The sequence below is a fragment of the Caloenas nicobarica genome, chromosome 22 (genome assembly GCF_036013445.1).
Source record: "Caloenas nicobarica isolate bCalNic1 chromosome 22, bCalNic1.hap1, whole genome shotgun sequence".
NCBI classification, from domain to species: Eukaryota; Metazoa; Chordata; class Aves; order Columbiformes; family Columbidae; genus Caloenas; species Caloenas nicobarica.
The window spans coordinates 3,084,924-3,111,763 of NC_088266.1; the positions used below are offsets into that span (position 1 = coordinate 3,084,924).

General features: G+C 41.6%; 1 protein-coding gene across 2 annotated transcripts in view; it reads right to left on the bottom strand.

Moving 5' to 3' along the window:
* Nucleotides 1-412: 412 nt before the first annotated feature.
* PRDM2 (PR/SET domain 2) overlaps nt 413-26,840 on the bottom strand; it is a 59,678-nt gene continuing 33,250 nt past the window's right edge. The window contains exons 7-10 of one of the 2 annotated variants that reach the window (XM_065649862.1): nt 22,373-22,483; nt 16,651-21,007; nt 4,334-4,469; nt 413-3,732 (exon numbers count right to left, since the gene is read on the bottom strand). In XM_065649862.1, coding sequence (XP_065505934.1) covers nt 4,361-4,469; nt 16,651-21,007; nt 22,373-22,483 — 4,577 coding nt within the window. In that variant the 3' untranslated portion in view covers nt 413-3,732; nt 4,334-4,360. Of the gene's footprint in view, nt 3,733-4,333; nt 4,470-13,108; nt 14,695-16,650; nt 21,008-22,372; nt 22,484-26,840 lie in introns of those variants that run through there. The other variant, XM_065649863.1, reaches the window with a different exon arrangement.

A 26,840-nucleotide genomic window follows, 5' to 3' on the forward strand; every position in this document is an offset into this window, starting at 1 on the left:
ATCTGCTATTTTTAAAGAATGTGGCTGAATTAATGCACCGGTGATGAGCGGTGGCCCATGGAGCCTCAGCAGTTCCCTCAACAAACCTGCCAAGTCCCACAGCCCCAGACAAGGGATAAAATTCCCCCTCCAGGCCTTGTGATGGAGCACGTCCTGTAACAGAGATACGTGAAACAGGGACCATTTCTAGGAAGAAAAAATCCCTCTCACTCCGCGCCCTGCTCAGACTTTCTGCTGTAATTACTGTTAGTGTGCACAGAGCTTGATAGACCAAGGTGACATTTCCATCTCCTCTCCTGCAGAAAATCCCAAACCATTCAGCCATTTCAGAGCTCAGATATATTTGATTTCTACTTTGAAGACCTCCTTTGCTGAAATAATAACAAATATTTCTCTTATGCGGTTTGTCACGTTACTTTATTGTTGTTCTTTTTCTTTACATGGCGGACGGACAACAGAGCTTTCCAGAGCAACGTTCAGAACCCGAGCACCAACCAGGTAATACCACATCTCCACACAGTTTATTTTTAATAAACTTCTCAGCATCGGCATCGTCAGGAGAGCACTGCAGAGCTACTGGTGTCAGCCTCGCAAAATCCTACATGCAAAAACCTGAGCTTTTTCCCCACCCTCTCCTCGAATTTTCACAAGAACTTGTGACATTACTCAAGGGCAAAATTTCACGTTTCATCAGCAGGCACGGGGGAGGTTAAAAATTTGCTGCAAAACTGTGAAATTCTGCCTTGGAAAAAAAAAAAAATGGCACACTTTCCTGGATTGACTGTGAATAAAATATCCTCATTGTTCCAGAGAAATGACACCATTTCGAATGGATTCTTTTTTTCTGCAAGAAAAATCAACTCCCCCACCCTTCCAAAAAACTTGCATTTGTTATTTGAGGGAAAATGATGAAAAGTCTGGTGCAACATGGGTTATTTCTTGTCAGTGGTGTGGATATTTTTCTGCCACAGCTTGGACCGTAACAGATCCTTCAAACAGACCAGTACAATATAAAGCTGTGTGCTGTGGTCTCTTGGTCGAGTAACATGTTATAAAACTTTAAAAACGGAGCATTTACAACCAGGGACATAAAGACGTGCTTTTAAAATTGTAAATACATATTTACAGGCCTGTGTGATAAACCAGAGTTTCTCTGGGAAAAATGTTCATATATCACAACAATTTACACACTTCTCTCCTTGAGTTTGTCAGTTATTATAGTTAATACCACTCTAAAAAAGAGCAGCAAAAATAAATTGCACAAAAGTGACCTCTAATAACCTCATTGGTATGCCTTAAAGGCACTAAACTCAGCAGCATCCATGCCAGAAACTCTGCAATTTAACTCACTGTCGCTGGAAGTCAAGTGGGTCTCAGAAGAACTGATTGTTTAAAGCAGGATTTGGGCTGCATGGCAAGAAAGCTCTTCCTCAGCAACAATCCTCACGTGCCCAGTGCAAATTTATACAGTAAGTGTCATTTTTGACGGAATGCCTAAGAAAGCTGCGCTGGGAAAATCAAGGGCATATCATATCATATCATACCGGTCCTTTGAGACAGAGTATATTGGAGTTGGTTTTTATTAGCGCTGTATATTCACCTTGCAAATGACCTAGATGATGTCCAGACACACAGGAAGATAATTCCTGTTTGAAAGAACAGGGTTTACCATACTGATGCTAGATGATGGGAAGGAGGAGAAAACGTGGAGAGAAAATAAAAAGATAACGTGCAAAACTAAAGTGAGCCAATGCGATTGGAGAGCTGTGTGTGCCCGCCACCTTCTTCGAGATACACGTAAGGCCAGGAAACTCCATTTCTGTGCTTTTTGACCAAGATTTACCAAGCTGCCCAGCAGATTTGGATACTCACTCCCGACTAGTTTTAGTGAATAATGAGAACCTCAGTCTTCCAAGGCTGCCATGGAAAATTTCAGCCTTCACTTGGAATTAGTACATCACGTATTTCAAAAGGAAATTATTGCTAGCGAAAAGCTCGAGAGGGGGCAAATGGAGACTCCCCGGTTTTGGCGAAAGGCGGAGCAGCCGGCAACAGCACAAGCTCAAACCACAAACCTCCGTCTCGACGGTCTCACAGTCTTGAACTGGAAGCTTCGCTTCCAACTCAGGAGGACATGTCGGTTTTTATGGCTCAGTTCTCAGCATCTCAAGCCTCTTCCCAAACCACAATTGCACTTAGAAAGCCTCCAACAGGGGTTTATCTGAAAAATCTGTCGCTAGATAATACAAGATCCTGAAGACCTTTTCTTTCTAACTCAAATGACATGTAGCTAAAACATTTTTACGGTGAACGAAACCTATGTTTTTATTTAAAGCTTCTGTATTCATTTTGAACAATTTGATTTTCATCAAAACTATAAAAAAATTAACTGTTTTCAGCAATTTCATACATATATATTAATATATATGTCATATATATAGATATATATATAAAACTGATCCTTTTTTGACTTTTTCAGGGTGGTGGGAAGCGGTATCAACTGGGCACTTGTTTCTTTCTCAACTAATGTGTGCATACACAGATGTCTGCTTATCTGTGTGGAGTGCAAAGACAAGGAGAGGAATAAATGGGCTGAAATAAAGGCGAAACAGGGCATTTGACCCCCGTGGCCTCCTTGAAAAATCCCAAACCCGGACGGTAAATGAGAAGGAATCCTGCAAAAACTTGCCTTGACAGAAGGAAGCCTTGATCTTGGAGGTGAAATCTGCGGAGGCCCGGAGAAGCACCCTGCCAGGTGATGCACCCATGTGTGATTGTCACCGTTTTGGGGCAAGAGACCTTTCTGCACTGCATTTTACCAACCTGTTTCTTCAACTTGTCTTCACTGGCTGCCTTCACCGCTACCTTCATGATGTCCTGTCTGCAGGACCGTGGAAACCAGGCATGCTGGAATCGAGGGTCGCAAACACGAGGTCTGTATTTAAGGAAAGTGTTGCTTGATACTGCACAGCAACACGTGTGTTTGATCCTCTCACTAAAGAAATCAAACCTGGCTTTAACAAGAGTACCAGATTGGCAACAAATGTCATGGCAGCTTTTGAGGAATGGATGCTCGTCCCTTTATGAAACTGGGCTTTTTCGCAGAGATGATGTAGCAGGTGGTCTTCAAAAAAGCCATGGGTCCTGGCACCCTTGGAAAGCAATGGTGCCCGTTAAAGCTAATGGTACGAAGTGAAGAGACTGGGGTATCCACAGACTCTGGAAACCTCAGCCAAACCTACCGCTCCCTTCAGTGGATTTTTGCGGGATGCCCAGTTCTTTACCCGTTAGGATGTAAAGTAGAAACTAAAATGATGTAACAGTCATTTCAGAATTTAATTGCATAGTATGTTAAACCCCTCTGTGTTCTACCAGGAAGAGGAGACTCATCCAGACCCATCAACCCTCTGGACATGGTTAATCTGCCTGCAATTGTCCCAACATTTCTCCACGCTATTCCATTGGCTGTTGATGCGCGGACTCCATGGGACCTCAAGATCACCCTCTCACCAGCATCCCCAGCTCATCGCTCCCTGGAGAAGGCAGGAGCCCTGCTCCACGCTCTGTCCCTCTGGAAGGGAGGACAAGATGACACCGTTGCTTCCAGCAGAAGAAACCTCTGTCCCTGGCGCCTACGGAGGAACCGCTCTCACCTCATTCGAGACAAAGCAGGAGAGGATAATGGTTGAGGATCACTTCACCTCGTCTTTTCCAGTCAAAAGTTCCTAGTACCTGCAAATACACAGTAAGTTGTGTTTAGTCAGAGTCAGCTTCGAGATGAAGCCGAGTACCAGCCCTGTGACACCGAGCTGGAAGCAGGGCCACCAGCAAGTGCTGGGCAGGAGAGAGGCCCACAACTCAACTCTTGCTAGGGTTTCCCACAGCTCAATGGTCTGTGCTGCACTTAGGGGTGTTTAACATTTCATTAGCAACCACTCCCCCTATTCAGGAGATAGCAAACTTCAGAATTTTACTAACATTTCCCCCAAATTTTTTTTTTTTGAACATATTTAACAAAGAATGAATTTCACCCTGCAGAGCGTTGATTTTGCTGGCGCTCATTCTCACCTTCACCTTTATACACATAAGTATAACGTCCCTTAGCTTTACATTGGTATGAAGGAGGCGATTATTACAGGTGGGGAAATGAAAGAGCAGAAGACAGTATCTTGTTTAAAGTCAACCAACAGGAGATCAGTTTCACCAGTAACACTGGACCAGATCATTAACTTGTCAAAGCCCATATAGCTTCATTACCCCAGTTTATCTCGCCGAAAGCCCAGACAGGCAGAGCCACGCCAGCTCTGCGCATCCTCGGGCGCCGTGGCCGTACCTGGTTCGCTTGGCCGTGCAGAAGAGTCTATTCCTTGAAGAAGTGGGATGCTGCGCAGTTGGGTTTCTTACCCTGCCTGGTGCTGGTGTTATGCGAGGAGGAGGAGGGACATCTAGAGGCCATGCGGAGCCTGTAACTGTACAAAGAGGCAGAAAAAACTCAAAACGTGTTAGGGTACCGGAGCAAAAAAAAACCCCAACCAAAGAAACCAAAACCAGACATGCTTTAGGGCCCCATAGGGGCTTTGGTAAGTGATAAGAAACCCTTCACTCCACCCACCCTGCTAGTACTGAGAGCCACTTCTCAAGGCAAGAGGGGGTTTTTTGCCTTGTTCTGAACTTACCCTGCGAGTTTATTTAAGTAGGAAACAGACAATAGCAAGTGGAAGCGGCATCCAGCCTCCCACCCCGTGTCCCAGCCAGAGACCCTCCAACTGGGACAGACACACAAAGCCAGTTATGTGAAGAACAACTAGAAGAGTTACCATCTATTTTCTCAGGACACTCCATATCGGGTTTTAAATCACATACTTATGGAAAAGGAGTATCACTTTATATAAGGATAATACCCCATCTGGTCATTTTGCCCAGGGTCCAAGCCTGCGGGACACTTTTGCCGCTGCAGTGAGCGCTGCTGCGGTGTCTGTACATGATACGTTATTTCACTCCGAAATTCTAAACTAACTCCAAGAATCCCAAAGGGAAAAGCAGAGATTTTAACTGACAGCGTTACACCTCTGTCAATGGTGATTTCGAGAAGAGAGAAAACATCATTCAAAGCAAAGGCAGCAGAAAGGCTCATGTCATATTCTGAACATACAAACTGCAAATGTATACCCAGGCTAAACCTCCTTACACCAAAAGATTACAAAAAGTCCCTATTTGTATTCAGCCCCTTTCGGGATCTTGCACGTACTTGTAGCTCCTTGGGGCGTTCAGACACATCTGCTCCCCCCGCACCCGATACGTGCGGTGATCACGTACCCACCTCTGTGCAAACCCTTCACAAGCCCAACCAAACACAACTACTCATGTTTTTCCAAGGGAACATCTTTTGAAATATATTTTTATTACATAACAACACATCTAAGAGAAGCTAAAAGTTAGGTTTTCCTCCAGGTTATTTTAAAAGTTCAATATATCCCCTTTGAAGGAGCTTTCGGTTATTGTTTGCCCTCACATACAGATTTTGTTGTGCAGTGTAACTGCCAGTTAGACAAAGAAGTGCAAAATTTTCCATTACAACAGAAAAACAAAACCACAGAAATGTAGAGAAGTAAGAAATTCAATTATTTCCAAATTACAATTTGTGGTTGAAATCATCTGCTAAAGTTCTGTTATTGTTATATGTAAATAATGCTCTCCAGCCTTTGTGAATTGAATACTGAAGCATTCATCTCGTGTGCAAGATTCACAAAGTGGTAATGAGGGAGTCAACAAAAGCCAGATTTTCTTGTCCCATATAAGGACTGTTACCAAGGGAAACTGAAGAATATCCAAAATAAGTTCAGTTTGCTTGGCTTCACTTTTTTACTATAACTAGAAGAGATAAATTTTAGTTTCTTTTTATTTAGAATGTTTCTATTTAAGCAATGCTTCATGTCAAAAAATTAATTATGACTTGTAAAGGTTCTTCGATAATCAGTAACATCTGCGCATTATTGCGTGCAATGAGCCAATGCCGAGATCCTGTGGGAAACTTTAAAAAAAAGCCTCGAATCTAAAGAGACGAAGTATCTGAGAAAATCTGAGCAGCATTTCCAAATGCGCGCCCCTCGTCCTCCCCCAAAAGAACACACTCAAGGGATCTTCCACCCCCTCATTTCATCTGGTTTTAAAGCTAATAGATCATCGGCTCATTATTCAGAAGTTCAGGATTACAGGACCAAGATAAAAAGGGATTGTTTTTCTAGCTAGAAATTGAAATCAAGTTCTTAATGGAGTTTTACTGTTGCCTCTCCCTCCTGCTCTCAATTAACCGCACACGGAAACCGCCCAGCAAAGCAACGACAGCGACGTTTGCTCTACCAAAGCGGTTCAGAAAGCGGTGCCCTCCTCTGTAGCGACATTAAACTGAAGCGGGTCGACAACTCGATTTTTACGGAGCCTGTCTCAAGAACCGCAGGGACGTCTGGATGATTGAGGAGGAACTCCCGGGGTTTGCAATCTCAGAGAGGCCGGGGAGCTGGACCGCCCCGGGAAGAGCTCTTGAGGTTGCTATTTCTAGCGCTGTCACTTTGCACCTGCTCTCACCATCACCCGTGCTGGGGTAACCGGAGACCGGCAAGAGAAAAGGAATTACTGAACGGCCTGTGCCGATGCTGCCGAGCAATAAGGACTGGATCGGGGAGCACCGAGGGGGCTGCACCCCGGCCCCAGCGGACACACAGCAAACCCCCAGTGTAAGGACAGTCCCCGCTGGAAAAAGGAAAAAAGCAGGGGAAAACCCAACCAACAAATGAAACCACACAAAACCCCCAAACCAAACCAAAAACCCCCCGCCAACAAAACACCAAACCAAACAAAAAATGTACTTGCACAGAAAACATACTGGGCTTGCAAGAAAAAAAGCACGGGAACCAAATGTTAGGCAGCAGGAAGGACTCACCTACACTGTTTTCTCTGTCAAGTAGGATTTTTAAATTAGGATAAACAGTTTTGGTAAATGTACTAGCTATTCTAGAAATTCAAGCTAAACCAAAAGTTTCAATGATGCTATTTTTTTACATGTAGACAGGGCCCAAAGCGCTCGCTTTTGGCTGAAGGCACAGCCTAACAAAAGAGAGACAAACCACTGAACTTGGTGAGACTTGCTACAATACATTCACTAAATCCCAGGTCTTACAGTCTGCCATCCTTCGATCTGACGGTGTTTTATGGTGTAAGTCAGTACCATAATCCCCGTTTTTCAGATGCAGAACTGAGTCAGAAAGAAAGTGATTTGCCCGGGTCGCCCAGGAAATCCGCGGTCTGAAACTGGGGCCGGAACAGAGACCGAGGTTCCCCTGTCATACTGAACTACTGTCCCCAAGTTAAATCATCTGAAGACTTAGGAAATTTCGCCTTGTTTGTCTAAATCAAATTCCTACTTCCAGACACCTTCCTAGGCCACGGAGCCTGGAAACGAGCGGCACAAACTAGAATGCAAGTAAAAATTCCAGCTCCTGGCACACACCCTCCCCTCAGACATTCTCCAAATACATCAGGTATTTTTAATGCAAATTCCCTTGTCTCCTGCCACACTTGTGCCATGAACATTCTTCCAAGTGGTGAGTTTCGCTCACTAAAAATGCCCCAGAAAAGGCGGGTTACTGTGGGAATGAACCGGAGTGAGTTGATACGGTTGTGGTCACGCTGGTGAAATTCAGTGAACAGTCATCCCGGCGTGCGATGAAACATTCAGGTAATTTAGGTTCACATCTGAACCTCAATCAAAGCGTGTTTTTCTTGCAGGGCTTATACCTCTATGCTCCTCATCTAAAAAAATCCCACGCATATGGTCCAAAATCTCAGCCCCAGGCACACACACTCCAACACAGCTCCTACCAAAAGGCACATTTTCTATCCAGTGTTTACTCTTCTTAAATAAAACAACACAGACTGAGTCCTAAAATAATTTACTGCCTGCAAAAAAAAAAAAAGATTAAAAGGTGTGGATGATTAAAGGTAAATTCCTGGCTTTGCAGGACTAGGCGAGGTAATTTTACAGGCCAGAAGGCAAGCGAGGGGGCTTGGGGATAAATGAGATTTCTGGGCTTTCCGCTCCCAGCCAGAACTAAGCCATGTGTTGCTAACCTCAGTGGCATGTACTCTCTTGCACCAGTGTATTGCTTAATGAGAAAATAAATACACAAAACTAGGACTTGGAAAAACATCAAGCACCAATTACATGATTTTTTTTAAGTGAAACAAAATATTTAGCAAAAAAGGCTTGTGGATAGAATGATGTTGAGGAGGATGCAGACAGTCCTGCCTCTGTGTATGGAAACTGGGGGAGCAGCAGAAAGCAAAAAGGATCTTAATGTACTGGACTGCAGCTATTGCGAGATTTACATGTGTTTATTTATGAAAGCAGTAAAAAAAGCTGGAACACGTCAGGATTTTATCTCGCAATCATGTGATGCTAAAGGACAGAATGTGAATATTATGATTTTATGGTCAGGCCTTTCATGAATCTAAACTGGAAAAACCTGTTGGTGTAACCCTTGGTGTTCTCGGCTTTCAAGGTGCCGAGCAGTACTGGAACCACAGGGGTTCGAAGAACTTCAGAGCAGCGTCGCTGCCCCACAGTAACTCAGAAATCGTTTCCTTTCATGCACGTGCTCTGGAGTTCAAGTTCCTTCATTGCTGACCCAGTTCCAGCCCCAGGAAATCCTGCTTCAGACCACGATTAACTTCAGTGATCGACGGCCAAATCACCACCGAAAACTGTTGGAAAAACTCTGACGCCGTGTCTGCAGCTCACCTGGGGAACTACCTCAAGTTCATGGATCAATATCATTTTACTTGATTGGATTTGCCAAAGCAACTGGTGATCTGAAGTAGCCACTTTAAAGGGATTCATCACTGATGGCTACTGAGCTCTTTTGGAAGATCAGTCTCCTGGATGGTGCTTCCAAATTGAGCTGAAAGAAATTATTAGTCACTTTAAGAAATCTTGGTCTAGACCTATAAATTTAGGTGAAGAGTATCAGGTCAGCAATTTATCTTCCTGCCCTTTTAAAGAAGCCCAGAGCATTGTGCAAGCCAAAAGGTGCACAATGTTGGATTAAAAGCAGCAGTACTCAAATACAGCTTCTACACTGGCAAGTAATCTAATCTGATAATTTGATAAAAGGTTTGTGTCTACTGAACCACATTCATGACAAAGGAAAAGAACAAGAGAACTTTTATCACACATTGGGAAGACTGTAGTTGATTTTTATTTAGCTTTATACAGAAATGGTTCCTCCAAATGAGTTCAAAGCGATTCCTGAAGGCCAGCACAACCAGCACCATCCCTCAGCCCTACGCATCCCATTACATACAAAATAAACCACAGAACAAAAGGAGCTTTTGGTTTAAAAAGACAGATGCGTGAAGGCATCTGCCATAACCACTGGGGAATACAAGCTCAAAGTCCAGCGACAGCGGAGCTGGAATGTGCGACCCTTTAAAGCAGCTCAATGCCAGAAGAATTCATTATTTCTCACCTTCCTACCTCCTCCCGCACCGCAGCGTTTAGCAGAAAGCGCAATCCCTAACTGAAATGCTAAATCAATCCTACCAGCAAATCACAGCTGGAACGCGACTACAACTCACACTCGTCTGCACGAGAGGGAGTTTGCTCAGCCTGGCATCTCCAAAGCAAATTCCCGGCAAGAGCCGCACGGGAGCAGCGTCCTCGCCAAAAAAAAGCCCTCGCATTTACTGTACGCCCGGCCTCTAACTCTGCTGAGCGGCGCTGCCCGAACCGCAGGCAGAACCGAGGCAGGCTGTGCTGAAACAGGCCCAGATACAAGATTCTTCGTCTTTTTTTGACTGACGCGGGACGCGATGAGCAGCGCGAGTCTCAGGTTTGCTGCACAGCTCCAGCGCGCGCCCTGCGCCAGAGCGGCCGCTGAGAAATGGAACGTCACCCGCTGAATCACGCAAGCTGCTTCTCACAAGCCTTTGGCAGTTTCTGGGAGGATCGCCATCCAAACCATGACTCAGAGAGCCTGTTTGGCTTGTGAAACACACAACTCTTGCAAAAAATAAGCAGAGAAATATATACAAAGTGCATGTTGCTGATCACTGTCCTGCACTCCACAAACCACTCCAGCCTTGAATAAGTTAAGAAAACAAAGCAGGATTAAAACCCCATTTTTAATAACATCAACATGTTTCATTGTCTCCCTTAGTGTGTAAAAGGGACCATTAACCATCACCCTAGTATTATATATCCTGCCTTTCTTATAGTGTTTTATTTGCATTTTCCTCTGAAATAGAATTATTTTCCTCACCTTCCCACTCTTCCAAACAACACTGGAAGGTCCCACACGTACCCTCTTCCGTTAGAGCTTCTATTCACTTTTCGAGCAGCTTCACCTTATGAATTTTTATGGGCTCTACCAAAAAAAATACAGTACGCGACTACAGAATTAAACTGCACCACGTGACAGCCATGAACAGGAAACAAACTCCGGATCTGCAACTGGAATATCAGCTTTTTAAAAATCTCTTGACCATTTGAATTTGTACTTTGTTCCCCAGTTGTTTTCTAAGACATCACCTGAGTAGCCTTTAGCTCTCAGTTCATTAGATCTTGGCATAACTGTTCAGACAAAGGACACTACTTTAAAAATCAATTCGGATGACTGTGGCTGTGTAGGGGAAGCTTTAGAGTTCCCATTAAAGGCCCATAAGATTTGTGCATCCAACTGTTGAGTGCTTCTCAAAACTCCAGTTATGGCTTTAAAACACCAAACACAATATGGTATTAATTCTACAACAGGTATTAATATTCTATTTTAAAATACTGTGTAGAGGTGACCCAAGTCAGCTTTGCCCTTTACTGGTATTAAAGTAGCTTCGGTTACTACTACGAAATCTCATCCTTGTCCCAAGAGTTTCTCTCTAATTTTTTATCAATTTAATTAAATAGAAGACGTGGAAGTTCACCTCTCTTTTCATAATTCACCACAAAAGCTCAGCTCCAAACCAGCATCACTTGTTATTCAGTATCTGTCCTTTAGCTCATTTTCATCATGAATAGAAACACGATATAACGTGACTCATGGAGACAACACACTCGGCAAATAAAAGCTAGAGTTGGTATGTAAAGCTTTCTAAGTTCTCTTCCTAAGGTCATTCACAAGCTATTTGTCTGTCCCAGGTTATCACTTGCACCTCAGCTTCTTGAACTTGACTCCAGGAAAAGCTGGAAGTGGCCCCACGGTTTTGGAAATGAGGTCACAAAGCTCCGTAAGTGAAGGGAGTGCTACTCATTCCGACACTTGAAATGGAAAATTTACACATCACGTTGCCAGGACCTAGCTTGCTATGACATCTCCCTTGAGGAAACCATGGGGAACAAAACCAGAACGCTTCCGATAAAAGGCTCGCAATACAAAATGCCGACAAAACATCGTACCAGACACGGCAGCGTCAATCCCAGCGCAGGTACCTCACACAAAGGGCAGAAACCACCAGACGCGGGGCCTGGCCCGTCACCCGGGCTGTCCTGCAACGCCTCAGGCCAAACACATTTAAGGCAGTCTCTGATATAAGCTGGTTTTAAACCCTTCTAGCAAACTGGATCATGGGGAAAAAGAAAAAAAGGTAAACACGCTGTGTTAGATCTCATTGCAGTATTGCTGTTTTCATTAAACTGACACAGTGTTTGATCTTGACCAGCGTGTCAGTCTCTGTAAACAGGACAAGTTTAATTGTTTTCATTGCCTGTTTGGATGAATTTCAAAAGATGTCAGCACTTTCTGGGCATCGTTACAGCTTTATTGTTGCGTTTAGATCGTCAAGAGGCAGTTAGAAAAGCCACAGAGATTCAATTATGTAGATGAGATGCCGTAGGAACTAGAAGAGCTGTACATTTTCTGCCTGTGGTGAGCAGCCTATTTAGGAATGAAACTTCTGTGATGATTAGGGCTCACTTTGGAACACGGATCTGCATCCCACGGCATGTCACCTGCAAACACGTGTGAACCAGGGTCAGGACACCACAGGATTTAACAGCCCAGCAGGGAAACAGTAAAGAAAATGGCAACAGGATTTCTGCCATAATATTAAAGAACTAGGGAAGGAATAGAGTTTATGAATGATCAGTTCACTGCTAGAAAGATCCGAAATGACTCGTTAAGGATGACTTTATATCCTACCCTCAGTAACTTTAGAACTACAGGAGCATTTTTACCCTTTTTTCAGGTTTCCTGATCCTTATAAAATATCCAAATACAACTACGGGCATGCAAAATGTTTTCTCCGAGGTAAATACACTAACACCTGATCACCATGAAAACCCGCCGCTGTGGCTGTCCTACCACCTCATGGGTGTCACTGCTGCTGTAAGCTCCACTATGATTTTGCCTCTTCAGTCGTGGTGCGACGACCGAAGCGCAGCGTGTGTTACCAAGGCACAGCGGTGCCTGCAGAACCACCCTGCGAACAATGTCAGAACTTGCGCAGCTTTGTACCACATTCCCCCTATCCGTTCAAATTCAGGGAAAACTTTGTTACAGAGAGAATAATGTCCAGGGAATGACCTATCACATGAGAAAATCAACAGGGAGCTCTTGTCAAAGAATCTTACTCAAACAGAAGTATTAATTCGAATAGACAACTACATAAAATATTAAATGACTACCGGATTAGTAGTGAATATGCTAAGAAATGGGTCACTGTAACAGTGCCAGTCGTAGCGATGGTACATTATTCCATCCGATGTCACACTAACATGGACACAGACGCCGGCTCCACTGCAGGGGACAGAATGAACATCTCGGTGCTGGAATACAACATCCCAAAACTCTTTACATGTATTTGTTTAAAGTAAACTACTCCACACGTTTAAAGCATATAAAATTAGAACATCATAATATCAGAAAAAGTTGAAGTGGTGTGTGCAATTTTAATTATTTAAATTTACTGTGTCCACAATTAAAAAAAAAAAATCTAAGACTAACTCCAAAGCAGCAAATTGGTATGAACTTGTTTCTGTGAAGTGGGTGTAGACAAGGAAAGGATGCAAGCAGACTTAATTCCTTCTAGATGTACATTGTTCCATTTGCCCTGGTACATCTGGTTTCCATACAAAAGGCGAGTTTCCCACAAGTTTTTAAAAAGTTTGCTTTATTGGTTACAGTTATAGAAAATGTGTCATGATGGTTCCATCTAGTTGGTCATTAAGTGCTTGCAACACCACAGAGACTCTTTAATGCATCTCAGGCTTACACGATGTTTGTATTTCGTGCTGGAAGAAAATCCCTCTTCAGTTGCTTACCTGCATTTACAGGATCTTCAGCAAGGCTACAACGTTCAAAAGCAATGACAACCTCACTTTTATGTCAAATTGTAATTTTTAATGTTTGCATTAGAATAGTCTTTATATCACTCTCCAATAAAAGAAACAATATAACTAACAGCAAACTTTAATACAGGAACATGCTCCAAGATTAACAACCCAAAATGAAAACAAAACGAAATTAATGTAAAATGTAAATCACATATAGTACAATTGAAGTGTCCAAAACAATTTAAATAATTTTAAATATTTTATTTTTTTTTAAACTTGCTACAAATGCTTTATACAATATTTCAACATAATGTCCCCATAACAGAAATGTAACAAAATGGGAATGATAGTGAAAGTGAAAGTGGCACAAATTCACCAAACAAGTATTAAACTACAAATTTTAAGAGGTAGATTACTTTTTAAGTCAAGAACAAAAAATAAAAGGGGTGGCTGTATAAAGAAACTAGTCACTTTCCATCGGTTCTGTCGTTAACCTTGAAAGCTCTATGAACACTTGACAAACGGCATTTCCATAAAAACTGTTATGAACAACAGACCAATTTGCTGTCTTAAGTTATTAGAAGCGTACGACCTTTTCGAGTAATTATATATTTAACTTTCAAAATATACAGGTACGTAGTCCTGGTCTAGCCTTCTTATCGATAAAAAGATACACTGCATTCATTATATATATGGTATTTAGAAATTGATATCAGTATTTCACCGCTATATAAAGTTTCATTTGTATGTATAAATAGGAATTTGGAAAAATCCATAAAACATCCCAACAAGGCTTTTTCCCGCTGTGTGCTGGACATGTAAAAGACTCAGAAAGTGAGGAGAAGGTGGGAAGAAAAGGGAATTCTGCCATGCGAGGTTGGCCTCTACCCATTCACTTCGACAAAAGGCTTTAAGAGACTTAATATGTGACAAAAACACCGAGTGCAGCAACATTTGTTGTCCCTGAATCTCCACTGAGTTATTGACCAAACGAAGGAACCTGCTTTGCCACAGACAAACCAGGACCTACGCAAACACCAGAGCAAAAGGTTTGCTTGAGTTAACCCCACCATTTCTTTTGATGGTTTCACAGGGGTTTGGGTTGGTTTTGAATAATACCCTTCTCTTCTATCTGAATCATCCTGTAGCCCAGCGCGTGTGTCAGGCACGAAACAAAAAAATCTATACCCGCCACTGAATCTTAGCAAGAAGCCCGCAGGCAATTCTATGATTCTGAGTCAGCTGCAGCTGGTTTCGCAAGCTTGCTGGATTTCACATCCATTGGCGTAGTGCTTATCCTAAGTGGAGCATGCAACAGCTCTACCATGTCATTAAAGGATTTGTTTGTTTGGTTTGGTTTTTACAGGAGATTCCTAGAAAATAAAAAACAAAAACTGAAGATAAATGACAAAACAGACTCTTTGTGAACGGAGTATGCTTACACAGAAAAACTAAAAGGTGAAAAACAAATTTGGAGACAAGTATTACATGAAGCAAGTCTTGAAAAAATATTAAGATTTCCTGGAAAAAGATAAAACCGACAGTGCCGACATAGCATAGAACCGACGTTAGCCTGTACTGGCATCAGTGTAGGAAGGCAAAAAAAAAAATCTTTATACTATATACTTGATATAAAAAAAGTTGACTAGACAATCTAGATTTATGAACATCATTTCAGAAACAAAAAGCAAGAATTCTTCTAGCTTATCTATGCATTAATCCAGTAAAGCCCACAAGCTGCCAAAGTAAACTAACTGTATTTGAGACAGTCAGGGAAATCCTGTCCCCAGGTGAATTATTATTAGCCCCAAATACTATTAATTTCCATATGCAAGATATCCAAGTACTCAGTTGTTTTGCTTAAGGTCAAATGACTATTTTAAATGGAAAGATGTGTCATTCCAGCTTCAAATGCTACTGATCTGCTGTGGCACGATGTGAAGCAGCTTCACATGTCACACTACAAGCAGCTCATGAGAACTCAGGAACATAAAGATGTTTCTGTCCCAAGAGACCTGGCCTGGTAGACAGTTCTTGTTCCTTAAAGACTTCTTTTTCACCACTAGGCTCCAAATTCCAGTAGCATTTTCCTCCTGCAACACATTCTGATTTGGATATTGTCTATTCTAAGTCAAGTTCCTCTCTTGCTCTTCGAAATCTGTTATATTGAACCTTTCCAAAGTATTTCCTCAGACTTTTCAACTGTGAGGCCTTCCCGGTAAGGCACACAAGCTGCAAACGAGTTTGGATTTTGACACTTTTTGACAACTTCTACCAGGGGACACTGGTTCTGAAGCAGGTTGACAGTTCCTCCCTCTCCTCCACTATCAATTACTTTGATAAAAAAAATACTGGTGTTAATCACAGCCATGCACCGCAATTACCCAAACCAAAAGAACTCTTAATTACCAGTGAGCTTTGTGCAAGTTAATCAATAAATCAGACACCTATTTCCAAGACACTCTTGGAAACCTCCATTTCAATATCACCACCGGACTCCTATGGGCAGACAGGGCAGGAACGTGCTAATAAAGTTATAAACAGTTTGCAAAATATCCTGTTGATTTGAGAGACTACATGAAGACAGAAGTTGGGACTCAGGCACGTAGATTAAGATTTTATTTATTTATTGAGGTATTACCCTTTCCTGTGATTAAAATGCTTCTTGTCAAAAAGAAACAGAACTTTAATTATAAAATTTGTTTATACTGAAACATAAGAGTGTGATACTTCTAACAAATTTACATGTTCATATAATTTTTCTTACAAGGCTATTTCCCTTATATTAAGTATTTAATGATCTGACTCAATTAGTATGTACATACATTTCTGAAGTATTTGGTCACGGCTTTTATAATATGATATGCAGAGCACGCTTTCTATCAAAAAACCAACAATGCAAGTTATTTTAGCGAGTAAAAAAGGTCGTCATGATTTTTAGCTTAGCAAACCACCATGAACTAACCGAGAATGACTTGGGGCCACCATACACGTTAGATATCAAATACAAGGTCACTGTCTCTGATAACATCAAGTTTAATGACGTTAAGTTTATTTGCACTTGGGCGCTGACATTTTTTTCCAGAGTTTTCAATTCAGTTTATAATGAAAGATACTCTGTACAAACGATGTATTATTTCATGACAAAATGCATCAAGTATGTACATCGTACCCCAGCATCACTGAGCTACTTAACCACGTTCGAGGAAACGCAACCTTTTTTTTTAATTTAAGTATGAGAAATTAAAAACAAAAAAGAGACCAAGCAAATCGGCAAAACAGCAAGCAACATGCTCCTGTGTTGCTTCAACTTCAAATTAAATGCTTACCTGAAATCTTTTAGCTCTTGCTTTGTACTTTCGTCTCTTTTGTTTTCCGCTGCCTCTGCTGCCTGCTGCAGGCTCCGTGTGATCGGCCCCCCGATCCTCTCGTGAGATTTTACAGCAAACCTGTCTGCCTTTTTCTTACTCGCCACAGCAGATTTACTTGGCAAAACCGCTTTATTATTCCTTTGTATTCTGACGTGCAATTTCCGGGACACTTTGCTTGAGATTCCGGAAGAATTGTTCTTAGCGACCACCTTAGTTTTTTTCCCATCAACGTGGGACATCCTGGACACTCTCACAGGACTAGAGTTCCTCAACGACGAAGAGGAATTTGGCTTTTTAGAGCGAATCGAAGACACAAATTTCACGTTTTGTTTCGATTTGAAGGATGCGGAGGGCAGCTGGAGCTGTGCAGGTCCCGAGGTCCGCGCTCTGGTCTTGCCCAAGTGGGGCTGCATGCTCTGCATTTTGATTTCTGCATCTGCTGTTCGCCTGCGCAGGTTGTTGCCTTTTTCGCTGCTTGCAGGTGAAGGAGAACTTGCACTTTTTTTTGAGGAGTTCTTTTTAGAGGAGGGAGAGATGGGTTTTTTGGGACAGCTGTATGATGCGTGTTTATTCAAACTTCCGATATAAGTAAACTCTCTATTACAGTAGGGGCAGATGTGAGAGTCTGACTCGGACGGATTATTTTTCAGTTCTGCCTTCTGCTGGGCAGATTTCTTTTTTTGCAAGATAGCCTTCTGGACGAGCTGGTTTTTCTTTTTCAATGCACTTATTTTCAGTTTATTTGAAGACATTTTGCTAATCTCAACATTGAAATTAAGTCTTTTGGGCTGACCCATTCGTCGGAAGGCGTTCTTTCCAGGGCCAGCTATGACAACCACGCCGTTCTTCGGCTGCACCGTTTGTTTCAGTGGTACTGGATTTTTTTTAGGTGTGTATCTCTTTTTGTCACTGGCAGACGCACAGGCCAATATGTGTTTGTGTAACTCGGGCATGTTATCAACACTCTTACCACATTTTGTGCATCGAATGGCAGTAGTAAAAGTCTGTGGAATATTGTGGGTTGTGAAGTTTGTTGCGGTAACTCCAATACCCATAGGATTCCGGTGGTGATATTGAAATGGAGGTGGTTTAAAGCTTGGGTAGTGTTGATTGAGGCCCATGCGAACATCCGGATCTTTCGATTTTACTCCAGATGCCATTATTTTTATAGTAGTATAAAGCTCTTCAGAGGAATCATTCAGATCTTCATCTTCCTCCTCTTTAGAAGGTTCCAAAGAATCTTTGGGCAGGCTCTGGATGTGCTCCACATTCGCCTTACTGGGGTCCGTAAAATTCTGGGGTCTCAAAGTCCCACTTTCAAACTGATGATGTGTGCACTCCTTGTCTGGATGGAGATCCCGCTGATGCTGTTGCAAATTGCACAAAAAAGCAAACTCCTTTTTACAGATGGAGCAAACAAAGATGTTCCCTACTCCGTGAAGCAGAAAGCGATGTTCCGACAAGTCTGTTTTATCCCTAAAAAGCTGTACACAGAATTCACATTTGAAGGGCCATTCTTCAGCATGAATGGATAAATGCTTCGTTAGGTCTTTAATAGAAAGAAAAGGTGATTCACAGACATTGCACACAAAGCTTTTATTGAATGTTTCCTGCACTACTGATTCACTTGAAGTATGAGGATCTTCTCTTGCTTTCTGTTGCTCATTTTCAGCTTCTTCCTGTTTCATTATCGGGAGAGTATTTTCAAGATTATCAGCAGAGGAAACAACAGAAGAAACTACAGAGAGAGGAGGCGGAGATGGAGATGATGAAGATGAAGAGGAGGAGAAAGAGGAGGAAGAAGAGGATGAAGATGAGGAAGAGAGTGTAGGAGGACCAGGTGAAGCAGCAGAAATAAGAGGTTCAACAGAAGGAACGGGAGATGGAGAAGGAGAAACCGTAGGCGAAAGAACTGGCAGCGGGGACTGGGTAGTAGTGTTAGAAAGTGGAGATGGGCAGGAAGAAGTGTTAGTGGCACTGGCAGAGACATCTGGAATTGGTAACGGCATCGTCCGAAGAAGGGAAGGAGGCGACGTAGCAACGGTTAGGACAGGTGGGCAGGGCGGAGGGGAAGGAGGGTTGGTTGGTGTTAACAAAGGAGGCAGCTGGCACATGGAAGGTACGGCAGCCGCCTGTGGCACAGGGGAAACTGAGGAACTGAGGGGCTGAGTGTCAAGAGAAGATGCAGAGAGGCTGGGATCCACGTCAGGGTCAGCCTGAGGCTCCGGGGGTTTGCTTGGGCTCACGCTCCTGCTCACACCGAGCGTGCTGTCTGTGGCTGCGTCCGTTCCGTTGTACTCATTCAGCAGAACCTTCTGTAACATGCAAGTGGTTGGTTTCTTCTTTTTAACACCACTACAGGTTGGTTGTATGGAATTTTCTTTGTATTCCCTAATTTCAGCATCACTGCAAGGCTTCTTATGCACGCTTAAATCTAAAACGGATTCCCAGGGAACCTGATTCTTATTTTTGACATCAGACCTCTGTTTCATGCCACTAGATAAATCCAGCGGCTGCTGGTTGCACACGTTGCCAAAAGTCAGAGCTGCTGTCCAGTCTTTTGATATTTTATAGTCTTCAAAGCAAAGAGTGCTCAAAGTCTCTTTTTCCTCCCTTCCAGTCAAACTCCAAGCAGGTGAGTTGCTGTGGCTTTCTAACTTTGGCATTTTTGAACTCCGAATATTATCATTCCACACAGTTTTTCCCTCACCTGATTTGACAAAGTCTCGAAGAACTGGACTGTGCTGGGGAGAACTGGGAGGAGAGCTGGTCCTTCTTTTAAATCTACTGGATACTGGAGGCAAAATAGGGGACGATGTAACAGAAGGTCCTAGTTTAGGGATTTCACTTGGAGTCATCTTCTTACTGTCCTGTGTCTGAAGAAGCTGTTTTAATTTTGATGACAAATAAACACCTTTTTCTTTAAGAAAAGGTAAGCTTTCTGTTGAAATGCTAAGAGGAAGATTTAAAGAACTAGTAGGAGTTACAGGTTCTGGGTCTACTTCAGTTTTTATTTTTGGTATGAGAGGAGGGCTGGCAGTTCTCCTCTTTTTGGATTCATTGCTCCCACTGCTGGAGGGTTCCTTGGGAGGTTCATTCACATGTGTTTGTGTCACCTTTAAATTTGGGGAGATTTCCACTGTAACTGGACTGATTATACAATTTAGTCCATACAAGTCTGCAGAGTTGGACTCCATCTGGATCACATCACAATTGCTAGTGCTGCTGTTGGACTGAATTTTACCATCAATATAATAATTTAAATTTTCAGAGATATTGCTGGAAATATCCATGATATAGACATCATCTACTTCGCCTTCCTCTTCAATTTCCGTACTTGCTATGTACACACTCTGCACTGGTGGGGCCTGCTCAGTCTGAAGCGGTGGCTCTTCAGTGAAGAATCCTTTTCTTCTGACACCTTTGGGAATAAGATGACGCTCGTGAACCCTACGCTGATGCCTCCGCATGTTGGTGTGAGTTCCAAAAACCTTTTTGCAGTATTTGCATGGATGCAATTCTTTGGGTTCCTTATTTTCCTCAGCAAAAGCAGAGTTTGACATTTCTTGGGAAACTTTCTCAGAATCCAAGACAACAGAGTCTTGCACAAGACTGGAAACATTCAGATCATCTTTCAGACCATCATCCACTATCACTTGGTTATCAGCAACATTATCCAAGTGTTGTGATGACGTCAATGTTAGGAACGGTTTCCTTTTTGGCCCTGCCTCGTGGCGTCGCTCATGTCTTCGCCTGTTAATTTGAGTACCAAAGGCTTTCCCGCAGTATCGACACTTGAAAGCGTGGTTGAAAGTAGAGATGTGGATGTGCATGTGGCGTTCAAGTCCTTGCTTTGTTGTAAACTTCCTCTCACAATGCTGACAGGGAAACATGAACGTTTCCTGAACATCACCATTTGATTCACCTCTCGCTTTTGGAACTTTCACAACAAGCTTTTTCTTTGGAGAGCTTTCTGGAGATTCTTCTGATGTACTCTTTTGTTCTTCCAGAGAGTCTAACTTTTCTTCACATATCAAAGGCATTTCAGCATGTTCTTTAGGCATATTGGTATCTTCTATCTCCTCTTCATCTTCCTCTTCTTCATCATCCTCCTCTTCATCATCATCTAAGTCATCTGATGCACAGTTTATTGCGTCTCCTTGTTTGTCTTCAGTCACCACTTGTGGTTCACTGGTGGGACTGGGGACCATCAGCTTTGGAAGCACCTCTTGATTTACCATTTCCTGAATCACAGCTGTTTGCTCCAGAGACAGCACAGCAGAAACAGAAGGTGTTTCGTCCTCCTCTTTATGACCTGACATAGAAAGTATGAAAAGAAAAGCAGGAGACATTTTTACCAAACACTTAAAGTGTGCTACACCTTTCTTCTGCCTTTTCCTCTAACACAACACATCCAACATTCATGACTCAACACGATACCAATTACTTCTGCTGTGATTCAGTACCGAGAGTAAAACTGTATCCAGAAATTTCCTTTCTGGAACTTCAGCAAGATGTAGGCAACTGCCTATACTTAACAAAGAATCTTTGGATTGAACGTTGTGGCCAAGAAACCCCCAACAGCCTGAAGAGCAGCAGGACATTTCAAGGCAGACTTCAGAACATTTCAGGAAACCTCCAAGAAACTTTCAGACTTTTCTGACTGCGAATGTGTCAGAGAAGTTCTGCAATACAAATAAAGTAGACAGGAAGCCTGTCAAGCCAATTTTGGATTTTGACTATTTTCCCCACATTATTAACATCCTTCCCATTCCTTATATCCCATTTCCTTGCAGCCATTGCCTGAATGGCTATTTCCTACACTTCTGAAGCAGAGCCCGCATGCATCTCATTTACTGGTGTGAACGGCTTCTTTATTCACATCTCTGCATGCTAGTTTTACCCATCTGCTGTCAGATAAATCCACTGCTGAAGAAAATAACTTTGCTGGTAATTCACACAATGTTGCATAAGCGGTTACACGTATACAGCAGAAAGTTCCTCTGCATTCCCCAGCTGGGGCATAATGTGCCTGGGACAATGGTGTGCAAGCAGAAGGGGCAACAGAGATGGAATGGAAGAGTTGTGGGGCAAAAGAAGTTCAAGAAGAGAAGCTTGAAAGAAATCAGTACCTATCCAGAGCTTTCAGCATTATCAGTTACACTCATAGCACTGGCAAGTTTTACATGCTTATAAAACAGGCAAAAAACTATACCTTTAAAATATCTTTCAGGTGTTTTTGCACACTATGTGAAAAAAGCCAAGTTGATTTATAAACAGTGTTTGCAGATAATCTTTAGGACAAAAAGCATGCTTAGCTAATCGGTGTATTAATTTTTTTTTTCCTCCTTGATGCTGACTTCTGTTAAATAGCAATAAATAATGACTGTATAACTATGCTCCAAATATATTATTTTAGAATAAAGACCTTGCTCTTCTGTTCTCAGGAGTTTGGGTTTATATTTGGATTTTACAAGTAAGCTTGTTTTTCCTGTTATCAGAGCTACATGGTTAACGACATATTTCTCGTATCCAAGTTCCTTACTAAAAGTTTGGGCAAACTATATAAACATGTACACTTTGTTACACTAACATAACATGCTAACATGTTAAACATGACCAAAAGTGGCCTTTGATTCAAAGAGACAGAAGGAGAAAAGTCAGATACTTGAGAACTCACCCTCTTTAGAATCCCTCATATCTGCAGAAGTAGAGTCCAAAACAGCCTTTTTCTGTTTTGTATCCACTGCCTTCTTTCCCTTGTTTTTACCTTCCTGAGTCTTTTTCTTTCCTAGAGAAAAACAAGGAACATTTATTATTCTTGTCCAATAATTTTTATTTTTCATATTTGAGCGGCACAAATTAAAACACCCAGCTTTGGAACATAACACATTTCTGTAGAAACCCTGTTTTCCTGAGGAATAGAAAATACAGATCAGTAAAAAATATATAGAATTCAGATAAAGCAGTAAGTCTCTATAGAGCTCAGAAGAAATTAAAATTAAAGATAACAATGAGTTTCTAAAAAACCTAAGACTCAAAAATACTTTAGTCTCTTTCAAAGCAAGAACAGACGACAGCAGAAATGTATTTTCCAGAGTTAACAAGTTCACATCATGCAGTTACCCAATACCTTCGTATGGCTATTAAATTACCGTATCTCATACAAGTATATGGAAAACATGGAATTTCTTTATATACTATTAATCCTTACTGTTAATTGGATAACCATATGAAGCAGAAACCCATAGAGGCTTCTCTACTTGTACAAACATTATGAACAACCACTCAAAGCGAGCTACAGTACAAACAATGAAGTAATAATATTATGAGAACATTAAAAGCAGCATGATCTTGACCAACAAGGCAAAGACAGTAAAACCAAATTAAATGGAACTAAGTAACACTAAAATACAAAGTTATTTCATCATGTCCACTGACACAAACACATTTGCTAATGCTTTCTGTTAGCAAAATTAAGCAGCACATATTAGTTGCACAGAATGAAGAACACAATGGGGATCAGGGCAAACTGGCATTATGCAAAGACCTCATCATCAACGCAAGACGTAAAGACATCGAAAACTTAATTTACCAATGCACTACACAGTTATACTGCTAATTGTTTCCATTAAAGATTCAGTCCTATAATATGTCGAAATTATGATCAGGACTGCTTAATAACAAATGAAACTTCAAGGTCTTCCAATTCAGTTCATTGCAAAGACCACGTTCTCCATATAGAACGGCTATTTTACATATAGCACCGAGGTTGAAACACCGGACTCCTCTGAAACTTCACACTTCCAATACACACTGCCTCTCAGAGATGAGAATTGTCCAGAAGCAGCGATCCAAATTCCTCCTTTGCTCCCTCTAACACAAAAAATGTTATTTTTAACACGCTGACCCTGCCCTCTAATCAGCAGTGTGCATCATAGCCCTAAATCCATTTCTTATTTAGAAGCACATCCCTCCAACTCACAATCCTGTCAACAAGTTCCTCTCCTTTTCCCCCCTCCCCTCAAAAATATTTTTCACATCTTGAGCCAAGAAATTGAAATGCCTTTTAAAAGATGTTCCTCTATTCAAACTGAAAATTGCCAAGTATGCACCCATCCAATGGAACAGATCAGAGACAGGTCAGCTTTAAAAGGAAGTGCTTGTTTTTACTTGAACATTCTATTCTATTTAAATAATTGTACTTCCTCTCAAGGAGCTCAGATTTCACAGGCTCTCCCCAAATTCCAATGTGTTTCATTTTCACATGTGTAATTATCCTCTTTTTTTTTTGCCTTCTTATTCAAATTTAACAACTTTTAGTCTGAGAAAAAGACAACTGACTTGGAATGAATTTTTGTCACCTTTGGAGAATATACACACATCCTTCCTAAAGTAAGCTAGGAATTAGCCCATAATATCCTCAAATATTACAACAATCCCTGTGTCTAAATCTGCCATAAGGAACCAACAGCGGTTTATTTGACAATATAATATTCAACTGTACTTCATACTGAACACCTCCAAGTTGTCGGAAGATTTAGCGTGTATTTTAGCATTCACACAAGCATAGGGACCTGAAACGCATCTTTACCTGATGGGCTACTGAATGTTCAATTTGAACAAAATTTCACATTGTCAGCATATCTAATGTTTGTAATTACAACCTGCAGTACTAAGACCTGAGTATGAAGGATTTCAAACCAGTTTCCAGAAGTATCTGCCAAGCCACCTGAAATCCCTCTTGAAACGTAGAATAACACAATCAACAAACACCTCCATTTCTAGGTAAAGGATCCAAATGCGAAATTTCAATATATTCTAGGGAATCAAACACGCATCACAATCCACCTTAGGAGCAACGTAACCAAACACACTGAATTGCTAGAACTCTTCAGGAGTTCCCAACTTTTTTGCAGACTGCTTAGCATTTGAAGACCAACATCACTACTGTGACTGAAATGACAAAATTCTAGATTCATCTCTCACTTCTATGTGTGAGATGGAAAGAAGGAGGAAAAGACTGATCCACAGGCCCCTCTCCCCAAGCCTGGCCAGGGCTACAGACCAGATTTTACTACATGGTGCAGCCTGATGGTTTTGCAGATGAACTCACTGGGCAATTCTACATCCAGTTCTACAGCAGCACTGAATTTCACAGCATAATGACAGGTTACTGTAAAAGCCTTCAAAGCAAGACCAAATTAATTGTTTCTTATAACGAGATTAGAAATATATTGCACTGTTCAAAGCGTGGCGTAGAATATGTAAAAGCAACAACAAAAATCACTCGTGCTAAAGCAGGTTTTCCAAAGTGTCATCTATTTATGGAATATAAAATTTATAGTACCTGAAATCCAACTACCATCAGGGAAAGCACTAGAACAGCAGGATTTGGATGCAAAATTGAGTTACTTAAGTCACATACTTCCTTATGCTATTGATGGAAAGACGATCATTTGCAAGTTCTCTTGTCACTCTCCCCAAAAAAAAAAAAAAACACAACACAACCTGCTCACAGATTCGGCTGGAAATGTTTCAAGTTCTTGGCCTTTAAGCACAAAGACATTTGAAGAGAGGATTCATTTAGCACCTACATGCCCTTACTCAGAATAGCGAGCAAAACTGCTTGCGTACGTACACGCGTCAGATCAATTTCTGACATAGAGCAACTAGAGATGCCAACTGATTTTTGGTATTTTCCTTTTAGCAGCTTTAGCTTGTTCATTTTCTAGGATGCAGCTTTCTTTGTAAAGGATAAAAGAATCCACTATACTCAAGCATGGCAATGACTGTCCCAGATGCATCCATTTCATGGCCCTGAGTGTTCAACAGCAGATGCCCAGGAAGAAAATTAAAGAACAGAGTAACAGTGATACTTCACTGGTATGCTCTCCCAGCTTTCACTTATCTAGACTTCAGGAACTTTTGAAGATATTTAATAGCTTTTGATAGACTTTCCTGCATGAGTTTGCAAAGTGCTTTTAAAATCCATGTATACCTGCAAGATTTGCATAATTTTCTTCCTGTAGATTTTCAATTAAAAGCACAACCTACTAGTCTGATATAAAGAACATTAACAAGCAGCCTGAGGTCTGTCCCTTAATTTTTTACAGTTTCAGATGTCAAGAACTAACAGAGGCCCAAAGGAGGGGGGAAAAGCCTCAGAATCCAGAACCTGGTGGAAGCCTGAGTATAAGTACACACGTGCACTTACCATCAGGTTCCTGAAGGGTCCTACATGGCTGCTACTGCCAGCTGGATCCTCCACTTGGTCTAAACAAGAAAGATACAGGAATGAAACACAGGGAAAGTGAAATGGAAACAATGACAAAAGAATAAATGAAGGGTAGAACTTAATATATGTGTATGTTCATTAAAAGAATCACAAAAGAAAGATGCAAAGGAAAATGAATGAAAGAAACAGATGGGAAGTAGCTACTTGCCTACAGCAGCAGATCAGAGAGGAATGCATCAATTTTTGTCTTGCAATTTAATTTTTAAATATAGTTCCTTTTTCTGCCCTTTCCTTCACTTGCATTGTACATAGGTCAGCACAAGCCTTATCTGCCTGCACACCTTTTCAGTACCTGTATAACATTTAGCACAAGCATTGCAATAGGCACAGGAGATCTCACGCTGCTGCCACTGCCCAGATAATTGGCTGATACTTATACTGTAGTCCCATCTATTTCAGAGTAGTTCAGATGACAGCAGAGTAAGAATTTAAGAGAAATAATCTTTATTCGCCCACGCTTCATTTGACTGATCAAACCAAGACATCTCAAAACAACCTACAGTTATCTGTGCTCCTATTCTTGCTGTTAACCAAAATACTAATGGAACAGTAAAACAACTGGTGGGATGGGATAAGCATGCTCAGATACTGGGGGAAAAAGTTAAACACAGTCCCTCCGTACACCTGGAGCTGAATTCTATAATTAAATATTACTAAATTGTACAAGATCCTATTATCTTTAAGAACCTTTAAGTGCTGCACCAAACCTGCTCACAGTTAAGAACACTAAGTAAGAAGGACACTCACATCTGATCGTTTACAAGAAATATGGAAAACAGACATGTGCCTCCCCAAAAATCTTGGGTTAGTAAGTAAAAAGAATTACTGGCAGGAGTTTCTGATATTCCTT